At 43.9% G+C, this 23,941-nt stretch overlaps 1 protein-coding gene across 2 annotated transcripts in view; it reads right to left on the bottom strand.

The window, feature by feature from the left end:
- REV3L (REV3 like, DNA directed polymerase zeta catalytic subunit) overlaps nucleotides 1–23,941 on the bottom strand; it is a 954,247-nt gene that overhangs the window by 257,673 nt on the left and 672,633 nt on the right. For both annotated transcript variants that reach the window (XM_078649145.1, XM_078649144.1), the window contains exon 19: nucleotides 17,590–17,705. In XM_078649145.1, the coding sequence (XP_078505271.1) occupies nucleotides 17,590–17,705 (116 nt within the window). The remainder of the gene's footprint in view (nucleotides 1–17,589; nucleotides 17,706–23,941) is intronic.

Here is a 23,941-nt window from a genome sequence, read left to right as displayed (position 1 = left end):
AGGTCCAGCACCCACGCACCACAACACCACTATGTTTTATCCGCCCATAACATCTCTGCACTAGAGGTGGGGAGAGACATGCTTGCAATGTCAGGGGTTCGTCTGGACCTCCCCAAACTGCCTGGGGCCCTTATGACAAAGGTGACATAGCCGGAGAGCGGGAGACCCTCTCAACCACGTTCTCCCCCTTCACTTTTTCCATTCACGTACTGGCTTGCAGCCTGGCCAGCACGCAGACTAGGAAGGCCCAGTCAATAGAGGCCACACCACCAGATTTGCTTACGATCACACTGGATGGTGACAAGGAGTGACTGCCATTGTCCCCACTTATTGTGGGCATATAGTATACACATGTGAAGCGCGTTCACCTATCTGGCAGTCAAGGGGGTCTTGCTGTGTGATTCAGTCTACCAAGAGGTAGGCAATATATCCTTGAGGAAGCTGGGAAAGATATGAGACTACCATTATCATTATAGCCAAATGCACTGGTCACCTCACCGGACCTTGTCGAGGGGCATCGTGGGTAAATTCAAAGGGAGCAGGCCTCCGCAGTGATCACATCTGACCGGGGCACTTTCAATGCGATGGGAGAGGAAGAGATCCTACAAGACCATACAGGGAAATTAAGTGTAATTCTTGCTGCCATTCTAGACATTATAACCAGCCTGGAATCTAAACTAGGTGCACTCACTATTGACTCATACAAGCAGGGCCACATGGTATTGAAGGAAAGGATGGACAAGGCGGAATCCTCTATAGCCTTGCTCCTACCTACAGTTAAAGATGCACAGTCACATATCCAGGCTCTGCAGGAGGAGGTCTGCCAAATAAAACAGAAACCAGGAGGGAAGGACTTTCCCGTAGTAATAACATTCCCATAGTCGACTTGCCTGAGCAAGCCAACGGACACAACATGGAGCGCTTCCTGGAGGACTGGTTGGACAACGAGGTCCTCGGGTGGAAACAACGCACCTTCTTTGCAGTAGAAAGGGCACCAGCTCATGGTCTACCCAAAGAGCACCGACCAGGATGGTGGTGGCCCGAATATTTAACTACTGGGACAGAGATCACATCTGAAGGGTGAACAGGGCACGGCGAGCATGGCAAGTTGATAACGCCAAGATCACCATCTACCCGAATTACATGTTTGAGGTCCAAAGAAGGAGCAAATCTTCTACAGGGTAAAGCAATGCCTCTGGGTCCATAACTTTCACTGCGCATTACTGTTTCCAGGTAAATTGAAGATTATATACCAGGAGGCCACAAAGTTATTCACTTCTCCAGATGAGGCATGATGCCAGAGGAGGAACAGAAAGCAAAATGCCCTGCCCAGGGACAGAGAATGCGCAAGGGCAGTCGTGTGAAGAGGAGCACCGCACTGGCACTCTTCCACAATTGCCAGACAGGTAATACGTGGCAGCTTCCACAGGGCATAGCCCTGACTATGCAGATGGAGACCGGGCCTAGCAGACTTGGTGGTGAGTAGAGCCCCAGAATGAACACCAATGATAGCAGACTGAGCACTATAGCACACAGGTCAGTTGTTGGCGTGGGACTCCCTGAACCGGTGCCTAGACACTTTTCTGCAGAACCCTGGCACACAGGTGACCAAGAACTGAGGGGGGTACCTAACTCATTGCTGGAGCGGACCTGGAAACCTATGTCCCCGTGCTATCTCTGCCCTAACTAGGCGAATCACAGAGAGAAGCACCACGATGCACATGGACAAACACCGGTTGGAGTGTCATCCTGGGACTGGGAGTTGCGTTGAGGCGTGTTTATTGGTTACACAAGTTACGTTTTACTATTGTATGTGCATGGCACCGGATGTAACCTTGAGACAAGTGTGGAACCAAGGGAGGGGGACACCTGGGAGGATTAGGCACATACCACCACACCACATATTCCTTTCCTCATATGGGAGCCAACATTCCTATCACTAGCCCTAGGTATAATGTTTTGACATGGAACTATGTTAAATGTTATAAGGTCCACGCCTACCAAAATGTACGCCGGTCGGTACTCGTATGGGTGGCCCAGGGGTCCCCTACATGACGCACAATACAGTTGTGGACCCGAAGGGCAGATTTGTTGTTCTGGAGGGGCTCTTGGATGATCCCCCACTCACATTGATAGCACTGTAAGCACCTAACTCGAATAAAACCACATTCAAAGACTCTCTACACCCCCCCCATCTGCCTTATGCTCAAGAACCATGTATCTGGGCAGGGGACTTCAACACTGTGCTGGACACGATCAGGATAGGTCCATTCCCCAGGTCGGTGCCGCCTCCGTAAAGACTGTGAAACAGGGAGGTAGGTCCTGGGACGCAAGGTCAGCTGGACCGTATATAATATTTTTAGAAAAATAGTGCTGACCATACACAAGGTTTGTAACGTCTCCACATTTGGAGTAACAAATCAACTTTAGTTAAAGATTTGTTTGGTATTATTTATTTATACCCTTTTATAAAGACGACAGGCGACTACAGCAATGGGCATCACGCATGCAGATGGTAGAGGTCTGGCAACTACTATACCCAGAAGCAAGAGAATATTCCCACTACTCCACAGTACATGATTTACACAAATGCATCGACCTCTTATACTTACCGTCCTGACTTGTTCAGAAGCGGTCGCTCCTCACGCTCCCTGGTCAACTTGGTATCGTAGCGCTATACTGCTCATTGCTGCTTGGGATCCTAGCGCTAAACTGCTCATTGCTGCTCGATATCGTAGCGCTATACTGCTCATTGCTGCTTGGTATCGCAGCGCTATACTGCTCGTTGATGTTAATAATTAATTGTGCATTGCTTGTAAAAATTATTTGTGCCCGATTGTGCCGGTGACACTGCCCATATCATAGCGATATTCCAGATTGTGCCCCAATCTCGTCCTGTTTCGCCTTTGTTTTTAAAGCCATTTTGTTGTTGTGCCTCCTAGCCCGTCTCTCCTCCCCGCTCCCGCCTCCCAGCTGCTCCTCCCTCGCTCCGCCCCCCTCCACTATCCACTTATGTCAGAGCAACATACGCGCAGCGGGGGCGCGCTAAAGGTAAGCCCGTCTACACCCGTCCGCGCCTGGCCCGCGCCCAGCGCCAGGCCCCCTGGTCCCCGCAAAATCCACTCCTCCCGCATAACGTACGACGCCGCAACCCTCTCTGCACTCGACTCCGGCCGTCTCCCAGACTGCCACCAAGCCGCCCCAGGACACACCCATGGACCCTTCACCTGCCACTCCTGCAAGTTCGACTGCATCAGGACCCACACTAAACCCACAAACGCCAAACAGAGCTCCGACACCAACCACCTGGAGTGCATCCTGCTCAACACCCGCTCGGTCCACAAATACGCCACTGAACTATGGAACCTACTAGACACCACAACGCCGGACGACGCCTTTCTTACAGAAACCTGGATGAACGCCTCATCAGCACCCGACATCGCCGTAGCCATCCGGGACGGTTACAAGATCATCCGAAAGGACCGCAGCAACCAAACAGGAGGAGGCATCGCCATCGTCCATAAGAACACCATCCGCATCACGACCAGTTCCGACGACAACCTCGCAGCCGCCGAACACCTTCACTTCCAGATTCACACCGACCCGAAGACCACACTCAGAGGCACCCTCATCTACAGACCACCAGGACCCCGCACACAATTCAGCGAAGATATCACTGACTTCATCAGCCCACACGCCCTCCCCTCCGAGGACTACATTCTACTAGGGGACCTCAACTTCCACCTGGAAAAGAACAACGACAGCAACACCACCACCCTTCTGGACAACCTCGTCAATCTCGGACTCAAACAACTGGTAAACACCCCCACTTACTACGTCGGACACACGCTCGACCCAATCTTCTCCTCCAGCAAGCACATCGCCTTCAAGCACGCCACAGGACTCCATTGGACGGACCACAGCTGCGTCCACTTCAACTACAGAAAGACCACGACCCACAACAAATCCCCCGTAGATACTGGAACAAAATTACCACCGACCAGCTCACCACATCGCTATACCAAAACCCTCCCGCCAAATCATTGGACCCAAATCAAGCAGCCATCAACCTCACACAATGGATCACCCACAGTGCTGCCGAATTAGCACCCTTGAAAAACCATCAAAAGAAGCCAGGTAGCAAAAAAGCCCCCTGGTTCAATGACGACCTTAAGAAATCCAAAAAGATCTGCCGCACCCTCGAGAAAGCCTGGCGAAAAAACCCAACCACAGACAACATGACCGCCCTCAAGAACGCCACCCGCAAACACCATCAGTTGATCCGATCCACGAAGAGATCAGAGTTTAAGGATCGACTCGACAACAACGCCCACAACAGCAAGAAACTCTTCAACATCGTCAAAGAGTTTACCAATCCCAGCGCCGGCACCAACAACATCACTCCCTCTCAAGACCTCTGCGACTCTCTTGCCTCGTTCTTCCACAGCAAAATCACTGACATACATAACAGCTTCGGCGACCAGTCCACCCCCCTTACCTCCGAACCAAAGCCCCCCACCACCAACCTTTGCGCCTGGAACCCAATCAGCACTAAAGACACCATCCGCTTGATGAACTCCATCCACTCCGGATCGCCAACCGACCCATGCCCTCACCACATCTTCAACAAAGCCGACTCCATCATCGCACCCCATCTCCGAGATATCATCAACTGCTCCCTCAACACCGCTACCTTCCCGGAAAGCTGGAAACATGCCAAACTCAGCGCCCTCCTGAAGAAACCCACAGCAGACCCCACTGAACTTAAGAACTACCGCCCCATTTTGCTCCTCCCATTCCCTGCCAAAGCCATTGAGAAAACCGTCAACAGTCAGCTCGCCGCCTTCCTCAAGTCTAACGGCTCCCTCGACCCATCTCAATCCGGCTTCCGAGCCAAACACAGCACCGAGACCGCCCTCATCGCAGTCACAGACGACATTCGAACACTACTTGACAACGGAGAAACAGCTGCCCTCATCCTACTGGACCTCTCTGCAGCGTTCGACACGGTCTGTCATAGCACCCTTATAAAACGCCTCAGCAACGTCGGGATACAAGGAAAAGCATTGGACTGGATCATCTCGTTCCTCACCGGAAGAACCCAGAGAGTCCGCCTCCCCCCTTTCAGATCAGAGGCCACTGAAGTCATCTGCGGCGTACCACAAGGATCATCGCTCAGCCCCACCCTCTTCAACGTCTACATGAGCCCCCTCGTATCCATCGCCCGCCAACACAACCTCAACATCATCTCCTACGCAGACGACACCCAGCTGATCCTCTCCCTCACCAAAGACCCAAACACCGCCAAAACAAACCTACACGAAGGGATGAAAAACGTAGCCGAGTGGATGAAGAACAGCCGTTTAAAACTAAATTCAGACAAGACGGAAGTCCTCATCCTAGGATCATCGCCCTCTTCTTGGGACGACTCATGGTGGCCACTGGCCCTGGATAGCGCACCTAAACCAACGGACCACGCACGCAACCTGGGCTTCATCCTGGACTCCTCCCTCTCGATGACCAGACAAGTCAACGCCATCTCATCATCATGCTTTAACATCCTACGGATGCTCAAAAAGATCTTCCGTTGGATCCCCACCGAAACAAGAAAGACGGTCACCCAAGCACTTGTCACAAGCCGACTGGACTACGGAAACACCCTCTACGCCGGAACCACAGCCAAATTACAGAAAAAACTCCAACGCATTCAGAACGCCTCCACCAGACTCATCCTTGACATCCCCCGCCACAATCACATATCCAGTCACCTGAGAGACCTCCACTGGCTCCCCGTCAACAAGAGAATAACGTTCCGTCTCCTCACCCACGCACACAAAGCCCTCTACAACCTAGGACCCAAATACCTCAACACGCGCCTGGTCTTTTACACCCCCACCCGCCAACTATGATCGTCCAATCAAGCCCTCGCCGCGATTCCACGCATCCAAAGATCCACCATGGGAGGAAGATCTTTCTCCTACTTAGCGGCCAAAACCTGGAATTCTCTCCCCACCCACCTCCACCTTACACAGAACCACCTCTCCTTCAGAAAACAACTCAAAACTTGGATATTTGATAAATAACGTACCCCCCCTCCCTCAAGCGCCTTGAGACCCTCTGGGTGAGTAGTGCGCTATACAACTTTTTGACTTGACATACTGTAGCAGGGTGTTGGTAAAACATGGCTGGGCCGGACAAATATCTCGGATGCACACTGTTAGATCATAATCCCCTTAAGATATCCCTTCGCTTGGGCAATGGGCGGCATTGATACCAACATGGCGCAACCCGGTGGAGGCGCTTTATGATGCTGCTTTTAGGACCACTGTGGGAGACGCAGTGGACCAATACTTTTTGGAAAATGAGGGCACTGTATCAGACTCCCTAGTTGAATGGGGCGCATTTAAGGTTGTATTAAGGGGTATCCGCAATAAATCTGTCTATGAGATTAGTGCTGCCCCGTGAACATCTATCCCTGGAAACTGATAACCGTGGCTCAAATACTCCTTGGTGCAGGTCGCGGGTGCTCAACCCCGGTTGTCTCAAAAGATGGCAGAATACAAAGCAACCCTTACACGTCTCTGTAAAATAGATTACAGGGAATACAAAGCTTGAAAACACTCGGCGGGCGATAAAGTGGGACGACTGTTGGCTTGGCTTCTGCGTCCTGAGAACCCAAACACCCAGTTGCTGCAATCAGAAATCACCAAGGGAGAATAGTAAACACCTAGAACGAGGTTAACAAGTCATCCAGTGAGTACTACTCCATACTGTACGTCTCCAGCAGTGAGATGGATGATGCCACGATTGAGAGCTACTTTAGATACTTTACACTTACCAGCAGCCTCCCCACTACAACGGATGGAGTTAAATGCTCCATTAGAGACAGAGGAGATACACACCGCTATCAAGCAAATGGCAAGAAGTAAGACACCTGGGACAGATAGGTTCCCATCGGAGTTCTATGACTCATATACAAAAACATTGGCCCCAAAGTTACTTTGGGTGTATGCAGTGATTCGGAATATGTGGCAGCTCCCAACCACTATGAGGGAGGCTATTATTACGGTCCTCCCAAAACCCCACAGGGATCCCTTGCTTGAAGGCTCCTACTGCCCATTATCATTGTTAAATCTAGATTACAAGAGCCTGGGTAAAGTCCTGGCGAATGGGTTGGTCCCTGTAGCACAGTCCCTAATAGAGGAGGACCAGATGGCTTTATCTCTGGCAGAAACACCTTCCGGATAATGAAGTGGAAACACACTTCTGTGACCCCCCCGAGGTGGCCTCTTTTGACATCAAGAAGATATTTGTTACCCTGGGGTGGCCATGCTTGCTGGAAGCACTGAGGAGATTGCACTTGGGGGACTGGTTTTCATCTTGGGTCCAGCTACTATATATATCACCCGAACCGCACGTGTGAAGACGGGAAATGTTATTTCGGATCCCAAACTGATATGTCGGAGCTGTCAGCAGGGCTGCCCACTCTCCCCCATCATGTTTGCATTAGCCATGGAACCGCTGGCATGCGGCCAGGGGTCTAGACTGGGGTCTAGACTGGGGTATTCCGATGAACGGAAGATGGCACATAGTATCCCTGTATGTGGATGACTCTACTTTATCTGTGAAACAACGTAGATATTGTTTTGTGTTGTAATTCTTTATTGAGAGATTAAAGGTATATACATTCATAAAAGTATAATTAACAATATGATTGCTTTACTTAAGATCCTTGAGAAGCAATTATCTACCTTGAGTCTAACTACTGCTTGCATGACTCCCAATCAGGCTTTAGATCGGGATATAGTACAGAGACTGCCCTAAAGGAAGTGACAGAAACTGTATGGGAAGCCTTGGATCAAGGTAGCTCAGCCATTATGGTGCTGTTGGATCTCTCCGCAGCATTCGACACTGTGACTCATCAAATTCTACTGGAGAGACTCGAGCACCTGGGAGTGACGGGCACTGTGCTGGCTTGGTTCCACTCATTCTTAGAGGGCCGGTCACACAAGTATTTGTGCACCCCCATGTCTCCGCTCCTAAACCCCTGGTATGCGGGGTGCCCCAGGACTCTGCCCTGAGCTCCACCCTGTTCAATGTTTATATGGCCCCGCTGGCCTTCCTTGTTGAGCAGTGGGGAGTGAAAGTGGGCTCCTACGCTGATGACATTCAGAAGCAGCATTCAATAACTTTAAAACCGGTCTGGTCAATATTGCGACCTGGATGATGGAATGCTGCCTCAAATTAAATACTGATAAAACAGAGGTGTTGCTTTTCAACCAACCCTCTCCTCAGTCTCCCAATCTCTGGTGGCCCTTGGAGTTGAATTCCCCTCCTTCTCCAGTTGGGGTGGCTAGAAATCTTCGTTTCAAATTCGATACACACCTGTCCTGTAAATCTCAGATCTGCCAAGTCTCCTCGGATTGCTTCTGGAAATTAAAAGCCTTGCGGAAATTTCTATACTTCCTCCCCATGGACTGTCGGAAGACTGTAGTCCATGCCATGGTGACATCAAGGTTAGACTACGCTAATAGTCTGTACCTGGGTCTTCCTGCCTATCTGACCCATAGACTGCAGGTTGTTCAAAATGTGGCAGCCAGACTTATTAGAAATGTGCCGTTTCGTCACCACATTTACCCCCACTTGAGGAGCCTTCACTGGCTGCGTGTCCTAAAAAGGATAGAGTTCAAGGCACTTACGATCGCCTTCAGAGCAACTAGGGATAGAGGCCAGCTATACCTGCGTCAGAGACTCCGGAAATACTAATAAGCAAGGACCCTCAGGTCTAATCTCCAGCAATTTCTTTGGATCCCTCGTTTCTCTAAATCCAGGATTGGTGGTAGAGCTTTTTCAGTGAGAACCGCATCCTAGTGGAACTCTATGCCGGTCCACCTTCAGAAGACCAAGAATGAACAAGCATTTAGGAAAGTGTTGAAGACCTGTCTATTTGCCTGCCCCTAATATGCAGTTCTTTTCTCTCCCCCTCCTCTGCAGGACCCGCTGTCAGCGCCGAGATACCTCCATTGGAGGTTGCCGTGCGATTTTAAAAGTGCCCATGAATTGACTTAACCTATTACCCCATTGGGTTGGAAATTAGACACCCTGAATTAATGAAAGTTTGTTTACCATGCAAACTATGAACTGATAGCTGGCAATCTGGGTCGAGCCAGTCAGGAACTCGCTCCCTTTCTGATGCAGTCTCCCGCTTTTCTCCATGGGCCACAACGCGATCAGCAAAATGTTGGTGCTTTCTTACCTGTTGTCTTTTTACCTCAGCACTCCCAGTGCGGTTGGGTGGACGTTTCTTCAATGAACTACAATCCGTATCGATCACACTTATAAGGGGCCCGGCAGGCAAAGAATGGTGATCTCCAAACTGTATGCTCCCCCAGATGCAGGGCAACTCAGACCCCTGAATTAATTATTATCATTACAATCTGGCAGCCAACTTCAATGGCCCATGCGGTGGCTTGGAGGGGGCAGTCTGCAGGAACTAGGGGACTGGTTCTCTCCCTTCTCCAATGAACTTTATGTTGGAGGGGCTCCTGGGCTCCACACAGGTGGTGTCGCTAACTGGAGGAACGGCCTCATGCAGGTGGCCGCATGGGGCTGAAGGAAGGAAGTGACTGGTAAAAATGGATGGGTTCCAATTGCACCTGAACTTCCCATGAGGGTGGCACTGAGCTGCAGAGACCTGTACAGCCTGCAAGATGTCCAACCCTGGACGGAGGCAGGCCTCCATAAATGGGGGAATTTTTTTAAGGATGGACTGTGGGCCCATTTGATGACCTAAGCAAACACAAGGAGATGATGGAAAGAGCGCTGAAATTTTCAGGCACTCACCCCCAGTCACAGATCTGCGTTCAATCCATCATCAGTCTTTAGCTCACTGCGCCACCTCAGTTCAGACACAGCTATATGCAAATGAGCCTTGACCTATGACTCATGGGAACAGTCCAGCCTTAACTGCCAAGCCAGGTCTTCCCTAAACCTGAAACAAGCACCCTGGGACCGGTTTTGTGGCAAAGTGAGCAAGGGACCCATGTCTGGGCATAACCTGCCAGGAAGCGAGGAAGGGATCCCACTGGGTAGCTTCCTTCTGTACTTCGCTATGGCATGCCAATTAACCATGCTTTGGAACAGAACACCTGATGTACCAAACACTTCCCAAGTATTCCAACCCTATTGACACATGGTGGTGCACACAAAGTGGTGACGTGCCTGTATGGAGCGGTGCAGGAGTCAGAGAAATCACATTTGACCTGACTAAAAAGGAACTGGGAGGAGGATTTTGGACAAGAATTGGCACACACACAATATGAATGCTGCCTTTCTATGATTAAGGGAGTCTCCCGTAACACACGCCTAAAATATACTAAAATTAATTACCTGCACCACACATACTTGACCCCTGCACGCCTCACACTGATGTACCCAGCAATCTCCCAAGCTTACCCAAGATGCACAGAAATAGATGCAGAGTTTTATCATATGGTGTGGCCCTACCCACAAATGATGGCATTCTGGGCAGAGGTGTCAATGAGAATGTCGGAGATTGTAGGCAGACAGATCACGGTAGACCCAAACCATTACCTCCTAGGACTCGTGAAGCGTACCAAAGCCACGAAAAGCATGCACAAGTTTCTAGACCTTACTTTAGAAAAGCGATGAATAGCTATGGCTTGAACGTCCCTTTACTCCCTCAATTGACAGGTAGCAGGAAGAAGTAAAAAGGAGGATATACAAGGAACTGAACACCTTAGAGAAGTACCCAGCCCTCACAAGAAACCCTGTAACACCACTGCGTTAAGAGGGGTTCTTAAGGCAGGCACAAGCCAAAACTGACATGAGGTCACCCTGGAAAAAACACTACCCTACACACCACTCTCCTCCACAATCCAGGTTTTTATACTATCGGCCAAATCCATTACATACAGGCCTAGGATGGGCCTCTAAACAAGACCTCTAGCACCCCCTCCTATCGTGCAAGCTGCTGCTTTCCAAATATGTGATAGGGTTGCTGGCACTATTAGGGGTGCTTCCCCCAACCCCATGCCCTCTCCCTGCTGCATCATGACATTTGAAGAAATGCAGACCCTAACACCACACAGCAGAATGCACACTTTTTCAGTTGTTCAGTTTTGGTTCTGTTTCCTTCTCTCCTAACCAGTGTCTTATTTTAACTGTGGCAGAAGATGACCAGTGGCACTGTAGCATAATTGAGATAATTCCTTTATGTATGATGGCTCTCATGTAAGTATTAAAAGTGAATATATAATTTGTTGTTCTGAAAATCAATAAAGAAATACTGGGATAAAACAACTTACTTGGTTCCAAAAACACTAGTTGTGCAACTAGCCCACACCAGAGAATGTAGCAGGGGCAGTGGAACCAGATATTTTCAGAAGTGGACAGGTTAGGCAAGACCAGATCTAAAGTGGGAGGCACCGACGTGGCCTATAAAGAGATGTGTGCCCACACAAGTCAGACATTTTAGATGCAAGACTGGTGAACCAGAATTATTTAGCAGACCAATACTTTCTTGCAGGGTTTTATATGCCTATTTTCTGTAAGAGGTGGGAATCGTTGGATCCAGCATGACATTTGCATGCACAGAACTCCATGTAGTATGTAGAGCTTAGGACACATCATGCTAAGACAACCAGAATTCTGCCTAAGTACCAAGAAGGGAATAAACACTTTAGTGAGCTGAAGCCAGAGTGCGCATTTCTTTTTGTGAACAAGCCTAACAAGCCTACGTAAGCAGATGTCTGATCATTTAAGTTGGGTCTGGAAGTTTGCAGGTGAACATGTTTCTAAGCACACTGCATCATATGAACAAAAGTTGAATGCTTTAAGGCTTACACCAGGCTGTGCAGTCTCCTGCCTTTAAGGAAATAACATGTGGCATGCTGAGCACCAGGTGAGATGCAGTGATTTTTGATCCAATATAAATGCATTAGCACAGATTGCTGTGGACAAGTGTACATTCTTTTACCAGAACTGAGGAGATGGCAGCACAAGTCACCAGAAAGTATTTTGTCCCTTCAAATAGCTCTTACCATGGGAAAATCAAATACAAGTGAAAATGGAATCGATTAAGGTTCTAGCTTTTTGCCTTAAAAGAAGATGGCACAGTTAGGAGGATGGTCCTAAGAGAAAATGCTGATAACAACTGAATTCAGAGGTGAAGTATTTTTCGATTAACCGCAATATTAATTTAATAAATAATTTTAACAAGAGTTCACTATGATATGAAAGCAATTTCAGATGTAAACCTCACCACTTACAAGCAGTTACAACTTTTCAAAAAACATAATCGCCGCTACTCCATCATTTAAATAATTAAATATTTTGTACACCTTTAGAGGAATGCATAATGTATTTTTACAGTGTCCCAATACCTCTTAAAAGGTTTTTTCAAAGGCTTGGTACTGTTATCCAATTGACTTCTAATTTGCTGCATGAACACTTATCACTATGCAACCTAAAGCATTTGACCGCTTTGTTTAACCATATCACACCCAGAACCTGACCGACTGCTACGACAGAGGGAGGCAGTTTGATCACTGCTATGTCACACTGACGTAGTGTATTTTTAATCCATTATCTTTCGAGACTGTACGCAGTAGGGTTTTTTGCATGTCTGGACCATCGGAATACCTACAGTTCTTCTTTCTTCACGCATTTGCAAGTGGAAGAGTTATATAAAAGTCTTCACAAAGTTTTTGACAGATTAGAAATTAAGTGAATCACCCCGCCTCCATATGAAATTCAACGTCATCATGACTTATTATTTGTTTGTGTAGGTAAATAGCTATGGTTTCAGCTGTCGCTGGCACTCTGAACAGCTTACTTCCTTGATCAAGGATGCTTGGGCACATAGGAAGATATTGGCTTTTCCTATGTGATGGGGCAAATGTTTCAAGGGGAACAAAAACCTGTAGCTGTTCTTTCTCCAGCTGTAGCGGCTATTTTTCAGCAGCTTTTTTAATTGTGTTGTACAATGCAATGTCATCTGAAGGTAAAGGCCTTGAAGAGTACGATTAGGAACCCTCCTCTGGAAAATTGGTGTCGAGGTCTTCCAAGTCAACGTCTGTGCTCTTGAAAAACAATATGCTCATATATTTCCTCTTCTTCAAGGATTTCCTGCTCAACATCTTGGAGTTCCAGTGTAGTTGGTGGCTGTAGTTCCACCTGGTCTTCTTCCTATGTTTTTTCTTTTACCAGCTTCGCAGGGATTCTAAATTCTTTTAACTGACTTTTTAAAACCCCTCCCCTTTTCTAGGATCACTGCCATTTCAGCCTTGAGAGAGAGAACTTTGAGTGCTGTTTGCTAGGTATTAAGGAAGGCCAGAGATATTTGCTTCAGGGGTCAGTGTTACTTGCCTTAACTACTTTTCTTGGTCTTCATTGCTTCTCGGAGTGGATCCTATATCGAGGAACATCCTGCAAAGATACCCTTGTGTTGGGATCCTAGAAGTTCTTTATGTTTCGACCACCCAATGTTTTTGGCATCAAGGGTTTCTTCGAGTCTGAATGTTTAGGATCTGCCCACTATGTTTTTGTGCTTTTTCCTGCACACGTGTCATGAGCTCACACTCCTTTTTCATCTTCCTCAGTAGCTCTTCTCCTTGGAGATCGAAAACGTCTCCCTCAATGCCAGAACCCTTTCAATGTGCTACTTCTGTCTCCTCAATGTTGTTGCTTGAGGGACTGACTTCTTTGGGCCTGAAGGTTAGTCCTTTTTCTGAGGCTGCATCACTTAGTAATGTGTCCACCTCTCTCCTCTCATTCCCAGTTGCATCAGGATTTTCAGGGTTTTCTTTTGCAACTAAGAAAGTGGGTCCAAGTGTCTCCAACAATGGCAGTACTACACATGCTCAAGATCGAGAAAGACAAGTTACTTGCTTGTAAATATGCTTTGACAGCTTGAAAACCCATCTGGATTTACGTGCTGTACATAATTCCACAAGCTAGTGGTGTGGAAGTGTACTCTTATTCTTATTGCTGTTGACTTGGGTGGAGTCATATTACTTACTACAATATCGACCATAATTCCACAATATCTCAGTATTTGACTTTCAATTTGGATTCTTTTTTCCACCATTAGCTTCTGAGGTGTGACTGAGAGCTTGATAGGTAAGACAGATTTTTAATAAAACTTAAATGGCAATGTTTAACATCGAGTACAACAGCAATCTGGGAACATTGCTGGAATCAGGAGACCGATTTTACAGTACTTTTAAAAGCCCTCTGCATCATCCGATTGGCCCTAAATAGAAAGGCGCAGAGTTTTATTGCAGATACGTTCAGCTGTTATAGATCTGTGGTCTAAAAATATGACCTTCAAGGCAATCCCCAACTTTACGATTGCAAGACACTTAAACTTAGATTAGAGAAGGGTCATCTGAGGTTTTGCAAATTGCCTAAAACAAGTATTTTCCAGGTTAATGTCAGACTTCTTGGTTACTTTCTCCTTGGTTATTACAGAATTAGATAGTTACTATGCTTTTAACAACACTACTTCCCAGGAGGGTATCAGTTGCACCAGATGAGCTTTTTAATTTTACTTAAGTCGAACGGAATGGCCTTACCATTGAAGAATAGTGTTGTTTTGATTAAATTGTGTAACCAGTAACATAAAAAGTAGACCAGAAATCTGCACCACATTCATACAGCAAGCCATGGAAAGCCTATAGACGCCTTGGACACTACCCTTAAACATAAACTAGAAGCTGTGTAAAGTTTCTGAAAATCATAAAAGTTATTGTGACAAATGCATCCAGGACCAACCATTAAAAAGACCCCAGAAAACAATCTTCAAACTAGGACTAATACAAATACATTCACAATGTTGGCGCCTAAAGTTCACAATGTTGGCGCCTAAAGTTCATGCTACTTCTTACAGTCAAAGAGATCACGGTTCATGAAAAACCCACTTGATCCATGAAAATAAGTTAACAATGACAACTGTGAACTGCTTATTTTAACAATCCAATATTTAAGTAAATATGAAGTTCTGCATAGTTGTATCAGCTGCAATGCGTGCCTGTTCTCAACTTCACTACACCAAGTGTGAATGGGAATTCTGAGCCCAGTTCAGAAATTGGAAACCGCAAAAGTGTCTTAATGTACAAGCTGTAATCTAATCTCACCCGTCAGTAAGAACTACGCTGGCTGAAAAGTGCTGTATAAACTAGATTTATGGTGTAAAACCCACAAATTGTCATGTACAATGCAAGATGTCCCTTACAGTGCAAGAAAACATTTTACCAATATACTACATAGAGAGTGCTATGATCCAATTCAGGTTATTGCTAAAACGATGTAAATAGAACGAGTGGAGAGTTTTTGGTGCCAGGTTCCAATATTTGGAAATCCATACTAAATTAACATATAGCTTGTAAGGCATTTTAGTGAGTTAATCACCTGCAGATACAATCTGTGTGTAAATTAAGGGCACAAGTTTGAAGTGTAACAAGACTGGGTACATTTTTTTTCCGACCGTGAACCACTGTTAGGTCGAACAGTAACAATTTGTATGTACATACTGCAACAATGTAATAAGCGTTATATCAAAGTTTTCAAATCACTGAGCAAAATACATAGCCTACATTGGCAATATAGAAACACAATCTAATAACATGTTTGCCTTTCTATGTATATGCGTCTCTTTGTGCTTAATGTATTGTTTCTATGATTCTCAAGTTTCAAAGGGTCAATCATAATGTTAGGTGCTACAACATCTTGTTACAAAAAAACAAAGTGAATTTAGTTAACCTTTGGAAATATTCATTAACCAAAACTGAGGGCCAGCACATATTTTGAAGTGCTTTTAAGCAGTGGGTTTCAGCTCCTTTGCTCAGGGTGCCAAAATATTGAGAGTGAGGGAAAAGCCAGATTTTAGTGCAAGTTAATATTTAAAGTGAATATTAGCTGCACTTAGTCTATATTATGATCTTATGGATATAACCAATATTCACATGAATATGAGGCCCTAAGTTAAGGTGTCTCATTTTCAAAGTACAATTCTGGTTTAGTTTACTGCAAAGTTTTAGTTTGAAATCTTACATTTTATGCATAAAACACTTAAAACAACAAGGCTGCAAGAGGTTCATACCTCTAGTATGTTGAAATGTTGCTGGTGATTGCAAAATGATTTTGCTCCAGGAAATCCAAAGGATGCTTACCATCAGGACTTGGGGAAATGGAATTAAGACAGAGTTGAATTCAGGGGGAAAACCTAAATAACCGGAGGCATGAAAATGTTTCCCTTATCTAAACTTGGTCTTGTCTCACTTGAATGCTAACTCTTACCACAGATGACAACCAATGCTGAAGAAACTGTTGGAAAATGATAAGTGGAGAGAAACCTACCAAAATAAATGGTTTATAAAGAATATTCACAATTCAGTAGTCTAAATTGATTTTCCCACACAGAGACCCACAGAAGTTCTATCAACCAAATACTTTAAAGAAATCAGATTTTAAGAAACAATTAAATTCGTTTGAAGCCTTAAACTGCGGCAGACTATTGCCGCACTAGACCTTGCTTTGAAGAGCAGCATTTCAATATGTGGTCAAGACACTTGTGAAGAATCATATCTCAGTGAGAATTTGTGGCTGATGCTGTAAGATGGAATGAAGGGCTCAACATCCAAGGAGGTTAAAAGACACTTTCTTCTGAGAATAGTCATCAATGGTCTTGTCTAAACCATGGGCTTAAACAATGGGGAATGACAGAAACAAACACAAACAAACAGGCAGCTTGATTTGCAGGAGGATTAGAGGTCTCAATGAAGGGTGGTAAATACAAGAGGATGGTACACAGAAATGTTTCCATCTATTGGGAAATAGCCATGTCATGGGGGGAATAAAATGGCATGTCACTGAAGAATAACAGGGGATTAAAACAAAAAGAGGGCTTGCAACCAAGTCTCAACGGATCTTTAAGGATGCAAGATATAGGCAAGAAATGCACAAAACGCCTCAAATCTAAGAAAGCATATGCATTGACAGCAAATTATGTTGTCAACTGCCATTGAAAATGTTAGAGGAAATCAAAACATAGCAGACAAGTAGCTGTAAAATTGGGAACAACGAAGGACTCCAATGTTAGCCTCACAGAACTGCCAGAGTATGTTAAATTAAAACAAACCCATGTAAGAAAAAGACACTAATGCTCAAGAATGGTAATGTTGAACTCAGTAGATACAAGCGATCATAAATGTAGTGAGGAAATAATTTGCGTCAAGCAAACTGCTAAAAAGAACAAGATTAGATGATACTGTCCTCCATACCACCAAATTTAGATATACAAATATATAAAAATGCAATAGCTGCAGAAAAATACTGAAAAGGGTGAAAGAAACCGAAAGGACAAGTCGGGGTTCCAGAAAGTATGACACAGGGCAATATCAGAATTCCCAGGACAGTAATACAAAGGCTTTGCTAACCACGGAACTCCTGATTTCGGGATATTTAATCAAGATGAGAATCTGCAAAAAGACCAGAGCATAAGCTATTCCTTTCTTGCTACTGGTTTGCTAAAAGATTTGTGGAATTATGATGAAGCAGAAAACTCACCTGGGACTCGAGAGATCATCTGGCAGAGATCAACATCCAATGCAGAAGCCCTCTGCAAGAGGTATCCCCACGAACGCATCTGCACTTCATAACCCAATAAAATATCAGGATCATACCTGTATCAAAAAAGCATTATCAAAATATAAATTAGTTAAAAGGGTATACAATTTAAATGTTTTTTTCTGCGAACCACCTAAAAATGCGTGAAACTGACACAAAACCAAGATATTGTTATACATCTTATTTTCTTACAAGATAATTCAGGATTAATGATTAAACATAGGATAAATTCAGACAAAACGTTGCCCACAAAACTTTCACAATAGCACAGGTAATAGTGAAAAAGGATTCAGATATGTTAAATGACAATAGATGAAACGAGATCAATTTAATATGTTTTCTTCAAAATATAGTTTCTAATTGGCATGCATCAACTCAAATGGTTATAGTTTTACATGATGGACACATCCTGTGTACAATCAGGCGTAACATAAGTTCTTAGTAATGCATCTACCAGAGAAGCAGTGCCAACACGGTCCCGTTGATGTTCTGTGATTCCTGCTATACAAAGATTAGAATGCCTTGCATAGTTATTTATCTGCTCATGCTTATCTTTAAGCCATGATACATCTTTCTCTTTTGGTGAATTTTTCTGACTATAAGATGAAACAGATGATTCTTGCGAGAGCCATTATGGAGAAATCATTTGTTACACATCATAATTTAGCCTTTCATATCATTTTGGACATGACTGCAGAAATGGCTTTAAGATGCGAAGAGTTTACGAACATGCATCCTCAATTTCAAGCAGCAGGTGTGTAAGCCTCAATAGTCCAACTTTCTAGACTAAAAGTACTGTACAAGTGAACATTTCAAATTTTAATGCAGTTAAGGAGGCTGCTATGTTTTTGAAAAGCATAGGTTGAATTCAATATTGTTTAACATTAATCTAAAGAATAGAAGGGATTAGAGGAACGAGGGGTGGTTGAAGAGGAATAGGAGGTTCGGCACCCAGCAATGGTGCCAAGTTGCCTTGGGGGAGGGGAGGGGCACAATGGGGGTGTGTGTGTGTGTGTGTGTGTGTGTGTGAGTGTGTGTGTGTGAGAGTGAGTGTGAGTGTGTGAGAGAGAGAGAGAGAGAGTGTGAGTGTGAGTGTGAGTGTGAGAGAGAGAGTGAGAGAGAGAGTGAGAGAGAGAGTGAGAGAGAGAGAGAGAGAGAGAGAGAGAGAGAGAGAGAGAGAGAGAGAGAGAGAGAGAGAGGGAGAGAGAGAGAGGAGCTGGAGAGAAGATGGAAACGCTGCTAGAGCTTGCCTGGGGGGTGGTTGGGGAGCATATAAAAAGGAGGTTTGGAGGAGTAAGTCAATTGAGTATTTTGCATGTTATATAAGCACATGCAGAATGTACTGTGGAGGTGGACAGAATGCCGGTTTCCACTGATTGTGTATGTTTACACTATAAGCACTTTTGAAAGATGAATTGTATACTGGGAACTTGTGCTAAGCTCCTCCCTCTGGGGCCAGGAGGACACTAGGAAAGCATGCTCAACATCCCAGGGAAAACAATTGTTACTTTGCTATTTTGCCACTTTTTCACAGAACCGTTATTTGCATAGTTCGTTATGCAAAGTTTGTACATGGGAAAAGGATGGTTAAAAGCTGGTAGAACCATGAAGGAATGAGGAGAGATATTGGGGATCCATACGATAAGAGGACCTAACTCGACTTGGTCTCTCTCTCTTTAAGTAGAGAGAGCTGAAAATAAAGCAGTGGGATGATTGAAATATATATGAAGAGAAGAGGGGAGCACGTCTGACAGATACTATGAGAATTATCTTGCTTAATGTCAATGAGTGAGTAACAGGAATAAATTACATGCCATAGAGTCTTGAGTTAATGGTCACAATCATTTAGTTGTGCTATTACATGAGACTCACATAGCATCAGCTAATCTGGCTAAATCATCAATGTCTTTGAAATGGGCATGGTCTAGGGAATGTTCAATAGTACAAGGGGCATGTACAGGTGTGGATATATTTATAGCTAAAATGTGGATGCCGAAATACATGCCTGGGGGAGCGATACAGATGATCGTTGGTACTGTGTAAACTGCACTGTCGCCTCTGTGTGTCTTACTCTGGTTAGTTTCTACGCTCCTGTGGAAATTTGCACTTTTTGCTGACGGTCCCGGTGAGAATTATAATCGGGCGCAATTTAAATTTCTTACAAAATTATATATATTTACTATAACAAGTAATAAGAGGCAACGGAAGCCTAAGATACCTAAAATCAAATGGGATTATCAGAAGGATGTGCTGCTAATGGACCCATGGAGAAATGCTCGCTCTGAAAAGAGACCGTACAAGTGTGTTTCTGCCAGATTTAAAACAGCTACACAATTTTTTTTTTGTGCCAGCTAGTCTCAGCTTTATATATTTGATGATAATGCCTTCCATTTGACTTGTGAGTGTTCCATTATTATTATTTGCATGTGTTGTACTATTATTATCTGCCTGTGTTTTATCTCCTGCATTTGATTACTTGTGAGTGTTTTATTATTACTTGTGGGGGAGCGCGAGCACACACACACACATTTGCATGTTGTTTTAAACATTTAATTTGACATCTGGGAAAGTATTTCTGTTAGAGTACGGCACTAATAAAATCCCACGCTTTATTTTGAAATTGCCTTGTGATGTTCCTCATTTTGTGAGAGCGAAGCCTCCTTTCCAGGTGTTTCATCCTGCTTTACCAAGTGCCTTGTCTTGGGAGTGCTGAATTTCTTTTATTTGGGAGTGTAAAGCAAGGCAACTATTATACCTAAACAGTTGATATGAAGGCATTGGAAAATTACCAGGGAGACTGTTGATGCCTACACTCCCTGGGGAAGATGGCTACAACATGGTTACCCCTTGAATTATGGAGGAGCTGGAAGAGGTAACCAACAATTTATCGGGTGGTAAAGTATGCAACTTAGACAGTTTTCCTTTTGAATTTCATAAAATATTTTCAGACGTACTATATATTTGCGGTGATTAGTTATTTTATGCTATGTGGGGTTCCAATCCCATCTTCTTTTAATCCTGGTAATGTGGTAAGCTTTCTGAAGAAAGGTAAAAAAAAAACCTAGAGGATCCAAACTCCTATCGACCCAAAAAATATTATGTTAAAGATTGTAAAATGAATATGAAATTAATGGCAAATAGGCTCAATATGGTGGCTTTTAAAGTATTTCACCTAGATCAGAATAGTTTTATCATTGGTTGTCAACAATCAACTAACACAAACTACTTTATGGAGGCCCTTGATATAATCTAAGTAAAACAAATCTCGGCAATTATATTTTTGTTGGATGCCGAGAAGGCTTTTGACCTCATGGTCTGAGAGTCATTCAGGATTCCTCCCCAGATCACAATGTTCATACAGAATCTGAATAAAAATGTGGAGACAAAATTGATTATTAATAAATCAGAGGGAGATACATTGAAAGTTTGATGAGGGAAGAGACAGGCTTGTCCCTTTTCCCCCCAGTTCTGTTTGCTTTTTTTCCATTGAGTCATTGGCTATTGCCATTCGAAGAGATGAGATCACCCAGCCACCCGTGCCATTGATGGATAAAATTAAACTTTACGCAGATGATATCATGCTGATCTTGGATACAAAGAACACAACACCAGAGAGAGTTTTTGAAATTTTCCCAGTGTTTTAAGCTTCAGGCGGATATAGAATCAATAAAGCTAAAAGTGAAATATTAAGAAATTGCTGTAAAGAAAACGTATTACCAGAATTAGAACGCTGTGTCTGCACTCAACCCAAATGTTACACAGGGGTGAGATTTGCAGAAAATATTGAGGACCCATTTGGATTTAGTTTTAAACTTTTGCTAATTAAAGTAAAAATGCAGTTAGCAAGATGGAAATTGTTATCGATCACCTTCTTAGGGAGAGTGGTGCTGATAAAGATGGAGGTCCACACCATTTGTTCAACTTCTTTTTGGTCTTACTGTGTTGTTCTCAACCTTTTTTGTAAAAGAAAGTGAATTCATGATTTCATCTTTCATCTGGTGATGCTCAAACCCCAGATTGGCACTTAGCAATTTATATATAAGTGTGGAAGAGGGAGAGTCAGCTCTCCCCAATCTTCAAGTATATTATGTACAATACACAATCAGATACATTTTTTAAGAACTATCTGATGAACATGATTTTAAAAGAAAATTATATAGAACATATTTTAAGACTGACTAAATCCCCCAAGAATGTTCAGTATAAAACTGTACAATTTTAAAGGGAAGGTGCAGCTTTATCGAAATGATTCTATCCCCTATTAGGAAACCTGCTTGATTGACTTGGAGTGGTGAAAAGGAGAGGAGATAGACCAGACCATTCTATTAAACCCGGGAGTTGATTTTTTTTTTTTTGATTGATTTTATCATGGGTGAAAAAAAGAAAACCTGCCTCGAAATTGCGACCAGGGATAATCATTGGGTACAATGTTTGTATAACCCTGCATATAGGGTTAAAAGCAATAGATATAAACACAATCTTGATGAATGAAGAATTGGTCTCTAATTTAATCAATCCACCCCCACCGTGCTGAAAAATATCTTGCAGGAAGAGAAGATGATTATTTTCAAAAAGCAGCAAACAAGTGGGAAAGAGGAAGGCATCTCCCTAACCAGAGAAATATGGGGCAAAATGAATAAATGTAATTGTTTGGGTGTTAAGGCATGGCTATTAGCATACAATGCAGGTCTACGCCAAATAGCTAATCTATTGGACCCCATAGTTTGTAGATAAGATCCATTCAGAAACTTCGGGTTGCTATAGATGTGAACAGAAGAAGCCAATTGATCCCCTGTTATCTGCCACTGCCCTGAATTAAGCAGCTTCTGGGATTTGATTTTTCAATACTTAGAAACTAATTTGCAAATTCAAATTATTCCCAATCCTAGAAACTAATTTGCAAATTCAAATTATTATCAATCCTTCACTAGAATTAGTAGGATATGATTCTATGCTAGAGATGACCCTAAGATAACAAAAGTTAATCCATCTCTCGACGCGAGTGGCCAGAATACTCATTACAAAGCTGCAAGTCAAAATAAATTCCTTCCATAACATAGTGGATTGGGGAAATGAAAATAGTGAGACAAAAGGAATATTTGTGTGCTGCCCGTAAAGGGTATACCGTGGAGTTTAATAAATTATGGGGTCAATTTATGAATGACCAGTGATAGAACAAGGTAAATATGTGCAGGGTGAGGTTTATAATTACACAAAGGCGTACGTACTGTGCGGTTGCACCTAAATATCAAGATGTTGATTTCTCTATGGAGGTTGTAGGAAATGAATTGTTTAAGCAGTACTGTGTTATTAGGTTAATAGAATCATGTTCAAGTACGGATTTCTAAGGATTATAGAAACAAGAGGTTGGTGCTATGTACAGCTAAATTTCGAGGGTACTAGCTTTACTGATGTATGAATTATATTGTACAGAACTTGGGGATCCGTGCGAAGAATAATGCATTACATTATTCATAAGAATAATACTGCACAAGGTTTTTTCTTTTTTTCACTTGCTGCTAAATTGTGCCTTTGAAATAATTATATACATAAAAAAAAAGACAAACCCCAAAGAGTCTTTCTTCAGGAAAATAAAAATGATTACAGTTTAAGTATAATGAATCCCTTTATTGGAAGTGAGGCCAAGGAAAGCATTATTTACACATAGAAGAGTTCGCAAATGCAGTTATGCTGTGTATAGAATGGGAGTTTGAAATTTCACCTAACTACTCTGTAGGAAAGTGCTCATATTTGTCATGGTCACCCCAACTTTTTGCTCGCCAATACTGATTTTTTCGGCTGGAAGTACTAACCAGACCCCATTGCCAGTGCTCTTTCCCTAAGCAAGGTAAACTGATACAATTATGATACAATTAGCACACACTGTAGCACCCTTGTAAGTCCCTAGTAAATGGTACCCCCTAGCACCTAGGGCAGGGGTTCCATAGAGATTACATGAGGACTGGAGCATGTCTTATGCCATCCTAAGGGACCCCCATAGAAATTGCAGGCTCACAAATTGCCATTGCAGGCTGCGTGCCATGGTGCAAAACATGGTGAAAACATAACATGGGCCGGCACACACCCCTCTGTGCCATGCCTAAGTCACTGATTATGATGTATGTAAGTCATTGCTACAGTAAGCCTTACAGTCCTAAGTCAGGGTGCAATATATCCTACGTGAGGACATATCTGCATGAGCAGATATGCTCATGTGGTGTCTAGTCCAGACTACTAGATATTGCAAGTGATCAGGGAACCCATGTTACGGTGTGTTACGGGCACTGGCAAT

This window comes from Lissotriton helveticus, chromosome 6 (assembly GCF_964261635.1).
Source record: "Lissotriton helveticus chromosome 6, aLisHel1.1, whole genome shotgun sequence".
Lineage (NCBI taxonomy): Eukaryota > Metazoa > Chordata > Amphibia > Caudata > Salamandridae > Lissotriton > Lissotriton helveticus.
The sequence above is the reverse complement of the archived record's forward strand: the minus strand, read 5'-3'. Positions and strand labels throughout refer to the sequence as shown.